General features: G+C 48.7%; 1 protein-coding gene across 1 annotated transcript in view; it reads left to right on the top strand.

Annotated features, from left to right (window-relative positions):
* COQ8A (coenzyme Q8A) overlaps positions 1-5,967 on the top strand; it is a 53,819-nt gene that overhangs the window by 13,609 nt on the left and 34,243 nt on the right. Inside the window, exons 2-3 of the mRNA XM_007936983.1 lie at positions 4,608-5,000; positions 5,201-5,267. Coding sequence (XP_007935174.1) covers positions 4,608-5,000; positions 5,201-5,267 — 460 coding nt within the window. The remainder of the gene's footprint in view (positions 1-4,607; positions 5,001-5,200; positions 5,268-5,967) is intronic.

Genomic DNA, 5,967 nt, shown 5'->3' on the forward strand with positions numbered 1-5,967 from the left:
ACTAAGATAAAAAATGTAGAAAAGGAGAATAATGAAGAAAAAAATGAGAAAAATACAAAAAGAAAAACAAGGAATGGGTGAACCACGAGAAGAGAAGAAACAAACAAACAAAAAAAAATTGCAACCAGGAACAGGGAAAAAGAAAAAAGCTGAAAACTAGGATAGGACTTTGGAGGGGAAGAATAAAGAATAATAGTAAAAAGGACAAGAGTATTAATAATAATATTCATTTTGAGACAGACAAAAATAAGCAAACTAAAAACCAGAAAAAAGAAAGAGAAAAGCAAGAAAAGAAAAATAAAAAAATCTGGGGAGTGCAGGGCAGTGTACCCAGGCTCTGTCAGAGTACACAGAGTGGGATGGAGTTCCTGCAGGCCCAGAAGGTGGGTGGGAGTGGGGGATGGCCGCACCTCCGTTCACCAAGGGCTGTGGGGTATAAGAGTAACAAGGGGAATATCGCACGTTTTCAATCATCCAGGTCTGGAGTGTCCTTGGGGATATTGGCAAACAGAACCTGTTCTTAAGCCCCTGGAATTTGGGAGAGTACTATGTCTTTAAATATCCAAAATGGTCAAGCTGCTTGTAAACATTCAAGATGTCGGCGCCCTCCGGACAGGCGAAAACGTACAGCTCAGCCCGCCCTTCTCTTCGTTGCTTCTCCTTTTATTCACCAGCCACCAGAGCAGTCCTTGGCTAGCAGGGCTGATTTTTAGGTTAATTCTTAGGTCCTACCAGACTCGGCAATCTCCAAGCTGTCTGTGCCGTGCCATCAGTATCACTCAGGGTCACTGCCAGACCGCAGCTCCATATGTCTCCTTTTGGTATTTTCATGCAAATTCTTCTGTTAGTTGGGGTTTTATCCACTTCTATATATATTCTTCCACTGAAGAATATAGAGATACACACAGAGATACACATACACAGAAACACTGTGTGTGTATCTCTGTATTCTTCAGGGGTCCAGGATTATCTTCTGTGTTAATTGGTTCCTCTTATCTTTGTTGAAGAGGGTCTGTGCAGTCCTTCTGCCTAGTCTGCCATCTTACCGGAACTCCTGTTTGTCTTTTTGATGTTGAGGTGTTGAAGTTTTCTATATAGATCTTGAAGATAAGTCCTTTATCATGTATGTCACAGGCAAATATTTTCTCCCAATCTGTAGTTTCTCTTTTTGCCCTTTTGACTAAGTCTTTCGATGAGCATAAGAATTTAATTTTTAAAAGGTCGCAGTCATCTAGCTTCTCTTCTACCTTCTGTGCGTTTTGGGTTGTCGACATCTCATTCTCAACATTGAGCTACTCATAGGAACCCATGTGTTCATCAGCCTGGGCCGGGCTTCCCAGACTGTTCCTGTTATGTCTTCTTGGCTGAAAATGGGCCCCGTTATTCTCCTTTGTCTTGCTGAGGATATCTGGACACTAGCTTGGGGCTCTACTCTTTCCCAGGTGGCAGCTGACACAGTCCTACCAAGGGCCCCTTCATGTCTGGCCTCCTCTTGTCCTTGCTGCTGACTAGGAGACAGTGTTGCCTTTTGTATCATGATCCAGAAAGCTTCTACATGTTGCCATCCATAGGAAAAGTTTTAAGCCCAAAGAATGCTAGAGAGGTGATAGTGAACAGGGATTGCTGTAGCAGGGCACTGTCACCTGAGTGTCACCCTGTGTAGTTGCCAACAACTTTCCTGATAGCCCATGGGGATAAGCGGGTGTGTGTGTATGTGCACGTGTTTGTGGGTCTTTGCATGTGTGTCTGTGTGTGTTTCTGTGTATGTGTATCTCTGTGTGTGTGTGTGTGTATGCTGGGAGTTGCTTTACAGGGGGGTGCCCTTTCCTCCTCACACCTTCCCTTTCTGTTCTGTGGTTGGCTAACCTTCTAGACAAAGACTTAAATACTTCTCTAAGCATCATATCCTCAGGTCTCTGGTCAATCCCAGTTTAGGATTTCTAGGCCCCTCCCTATCAAAGGAGCTCTGGTGGTTTAGTGCCTTAAGGCATTTGACTGTTAACCAGAGGGTTGGTGGTTCAAAGCCACCAGCCGCTCTGTGGAAGGAAGATGTGGCAGCCTACTTCTGTAAAGATTTATAGCCTTGGAAACCCAGTGTGGGTTGCTGTGAGTCAGAATTGACTCGATGTCAGTGAGGTTTGTTTTTTTTTTTTTTTTGGTCCCTATCATGGGGCTGCTTTCTGAGGGGTTAGTGGCAATGAAGAGCTTGCTTTCGTTTCTGGAAGTCTTCACTTCTGTTCTCTCATCCATGTGTCTCCTCTGCCCTGGCAGGGGCAGGGCCAGATGCTCCTACCCATTTCTCAGAGGAGGAAACTGAGTCTAAGCAGTTTGATGATTGTGGTTATTAAATGACGAGACTGATCTCAGACCTCTGATCTTACCCTTCGTCTCCGGGGATGGGTTATAGCCATGGCTGCCTCATTTGATGCCTTTGCTAATAAAGAACCATTGCCTTCCTGTTGGGGGCTTTGCCTATGGAAAACTCAGGAAATGAGACTGCCTAGCTCATCTGGGGCTGCCCAGAAGCGAGACAGTGTGCTGGGCCATGGGCAGCTCTCCTCCCTGAGAGGCCAGAGGGGCCTGTTGCCCAGACTCCCTTCCCTCTTCTTCCCTCCCCGCTGCTTGTGCAGGCCCAGGCCTCTGGGGGGCCTGGGAAGGACTGATCCCTAGCAGTCACTCATTTGGGGTGATGATCAGCACCGTGAAGGAAGCACATGAGCAGTGTGATGGTTTCCAGTTTGCTTCCACTCATTCCCTAAACATTTACAGTATCACTGCCTCCCCTCTTCCTAAGGGAGTGGAGTGTCATACAACTCCAGGGACCTGTCTCACTCGAGGTCTTCAAGTATTTGAGTCCATGGAGTGTCATAGCCATATCACTAGGTGATGGTTCTGTGGAGCCAGGTGGCTGTCATGGGTAGTACAGAGCAGAGGGGCCCTGCCAGTGGTTCACATGACCCCACCCTAGACTTCCTCATTCCAGGGTTACCCTGCAGGTCTTGAGAGATACCCAACAGATCAAAATATGTTTTGTTCCTGCTCAGAGAAAAGTACAGTCAGGCACCTTTGCAGTTGCCAGCAGGTCCAGCCTCGGATCTGATCCCTGCTTTGCCATTTGCAGGCTTAGGCCTTGACCTAATTACTTCAGCTTGCTCAGCCTCAGTTTCCTATTTGTGAAATGAGAGTGACAGCTAGTCTCTCTTTTCCCACAGATGGCAAGTCTTTATCTGCTCAGATTCCATGATGCATTTATAGCTGAGTGAGTGGGTCCTGCTGTGTTTGTGTGACCTGTGGCAGCACATAGTACAGTACAGGGTCACTGTGGGCATTGGGACCTATCAGTGAATCAGTGAGTCCAGGCCAGTGACCTCTCTTCAGAAATCTACACTCTTCTAATTATAGCCTCTTTGGCACTGTTTCCCTGGCTCAGATAGGTCATCCTCTCTGGTCCCACATAACTCTGTGACTAGGGAGCCCTGTTTTCAGATGAGGAGGTAGCAGAGAGGGCCAGCAAACTCAGTCAAGGTCATTGAGGGTTCAAGAGTGAGACCTCAGTGACTATTAGAAAGAAAGAATGGTACACCCCTCGTGTTGGTTCCTAAAGTGACCATAACAAAACAAATACCACATGTGGATGGCTTTAAAGACATAAATTTATTTTCTCACTGTTTTGGAGGCTAAAAGTCCAAATCTGGGTCTTGTGTCATAGTGACCCCTCCTTGGGTTTCCAAGGCGGTCTCACTATGGAAGTAGATTGCCCAACCTTCCTTCTGAGGAGTGGCTGTGGGTTTGAACCACCAGCCTTCTGGTTAGCAGTCAAGTGCCTTATGCACTACACTACCAGAGCTTCCAATCTGGGTCTTAACCGTATGGATTCTTTCTGTGGCCTCTCTCCTTAGTTTCTGGTGTTCCTGGGCTTGTAGATGGCATGGCATCTGTTTTATCTCTCTTCCCTTGTGTGTATCTCTGTGTCTGATCTGCTCTTTCTATAACTTAGAAGTGATTAGGTTTAGAACCCACTCTACAATGGTATAGCCTAATTAACATAACATAGAAAACCCTGTTTCCAAATACGATCACATCCACAGGTACAAGGGGCCAAGACTTCAATACATATATTTTTGGGAAACAGTTCAACCTATAACAACCTCTCACTGTCGTCCTCAGTACCCTGAGATCCTGGGCAGCCAGGCATGGTCCTGATGTGATAAGCTGTCCTGTGAGAGTCTTTCTGAGTGCCACAGTGGAAAGGAGTGTCTGCTGTATGGTGCCTGCCTGGAGTGTGTGCTGGGATCCCCAGTCCACGTGTCTCCCTTTAACTGTCCCTGGTCTTTGGCTTTAGTTTACTTTTAGTCCCTATTAGTTCATCTCACCTGCCCCAGCTTGGCTTACAACAGGGTTCACTGGTTGTGTTGGGTTAGCTGTGGGGGACCATACAGCAGAGCCTGCAGAAGTAAGACTGGAGTCTGGTCTCCTGGCTCCGGGGCCAGGAGCAGCATCGTATCTGCCCTCAGAGGCTAAGGGAGCAGCAGTGGTGTCGCCTTGTGCAGAGTGGGAGGGGTGGACTGCCCCCCTTTTCTCCTCTGAGCACTATTTGTTCCCTGCAGGGTCAGGACAAACAGGAAGAGCCTTATGGTGGGAGCTTCGACAACCTGGAGGCAGATCAGTTCTCAGGGGCACAAGCAACAGGAGACTCTGCAGATATCCCTACCGCCTCCTCCCTTGACCATTCATCGCCACTGCCCCTGGACCAGACCCACAGCAAAGAGGGCCCGGCTCCTGCCTACGTAGCCAGCAGGCACTTCAGTGAAGCCGCCTCCCCTCTGGGCAGGGTGAATGGGAAGCTCTTTGCAGAGCACCAAGACCCATTCTCTGTCATGGGCATTCAGCGAAGGTTCTTCCACCAGGACCAGTCCCCCATGGGGGGCCTCACGGCAGAGGACATCGAAAAGGCCCGGCAGGCCAAGGCCCGCCCTGAGGGCAAGCCCCACAAACAGATGGTATATCAGGGAGGCTTGAGCGGGGCTGGGCAGTCCTGCATGGTGCTCTGTTAGGGCTCCTCTTGGGTGGATAGCATGGTCTGGGGGTGTTAGGAATGGGAGCCCACTTGGTGGGGAGTGTGCTGAGGCAGAGCTGCTCCTTTTGTGGGTGGGGAGTGCCCTGTTTCCTGATGCCATGGGGTCTCTTCTCTCTTCTTTAGCTCAGTGAGCGTGCTCGGGAACGGAAGGTGCCAGTTACTCGGATTGGCCGCCTGGCCAACTTTGGAGGTAAGGTAACCTTGCACTACCTCTCCCGCCCCAGCTCAGTGGAGCAGGAGTAACCCTGGGAGCTTGGTGGAGGCCCAGGCATGCCCTCGGGAGGGCATAGTGAGGACCCAGGGATGCCCCCAGGGGGGTGTTAGGAGCTGCTGGTGGTGGCTGCTTTTGTGTTAGCTGTGGCAGTACTGCTGCACCTGTTCCCTGACGTTTTCCACCAGGCGGATGATCCAGTTACTGGATTCCAGCTCTGCTTCTGCTCACCTCTAGGGGTTAGTGTGCAGGTGATGCCCTGCCTTGAGGGGCAGCTTTACTGTTCTCTGGCCACCTTACGGGCAGTGGCTGCAGCATCAGCTTCTTTTGCCTCCATCTCATCACTTCTGCAGGAAGGAGGTTGGGTCATGAATAGAAGTTCTTCCCTGAAGTTGTTTAGCAGCTAAATACCGCCTGGAACCAGCCATTTTAGGATCTCATTTGTTGGATCCCCCAGGCCACAGGGTGCTGCGGCCTGAGCTGCTGCCTTTTAAAGTCCATTTGAATCTATAGAACATGAGCTTCACTTGTACTATTCATTGGGGTTTTGAATAACTGTTATGTCTAATACACCTGTGCTCTTTTCCTAGGAGTTAAAGATAATTTTATTTATTTATTTATTTATTTATTTTATTAGGATTTGGGTGAAGATTTACAGAGTAAATTCACTTTTCATACA

Source organism: Orycteropus afer, unplaced genomic scaffold (assembly GCF_000298275.1).
Source record: "Orycteropus afer afer isolate SDZICR_OR568_19922 unplaced genomic scaffold, OryAfe1.0 scaffold00039, whole genome shotgun sequence".
In the NCBI taxonomy this organism is placed as follows: Eukaryota; Metazoa; Chordata; class Mammalia; order Tubulidentata; family Orycteropodidae; genus Orycteropus; species Orycteropus afer.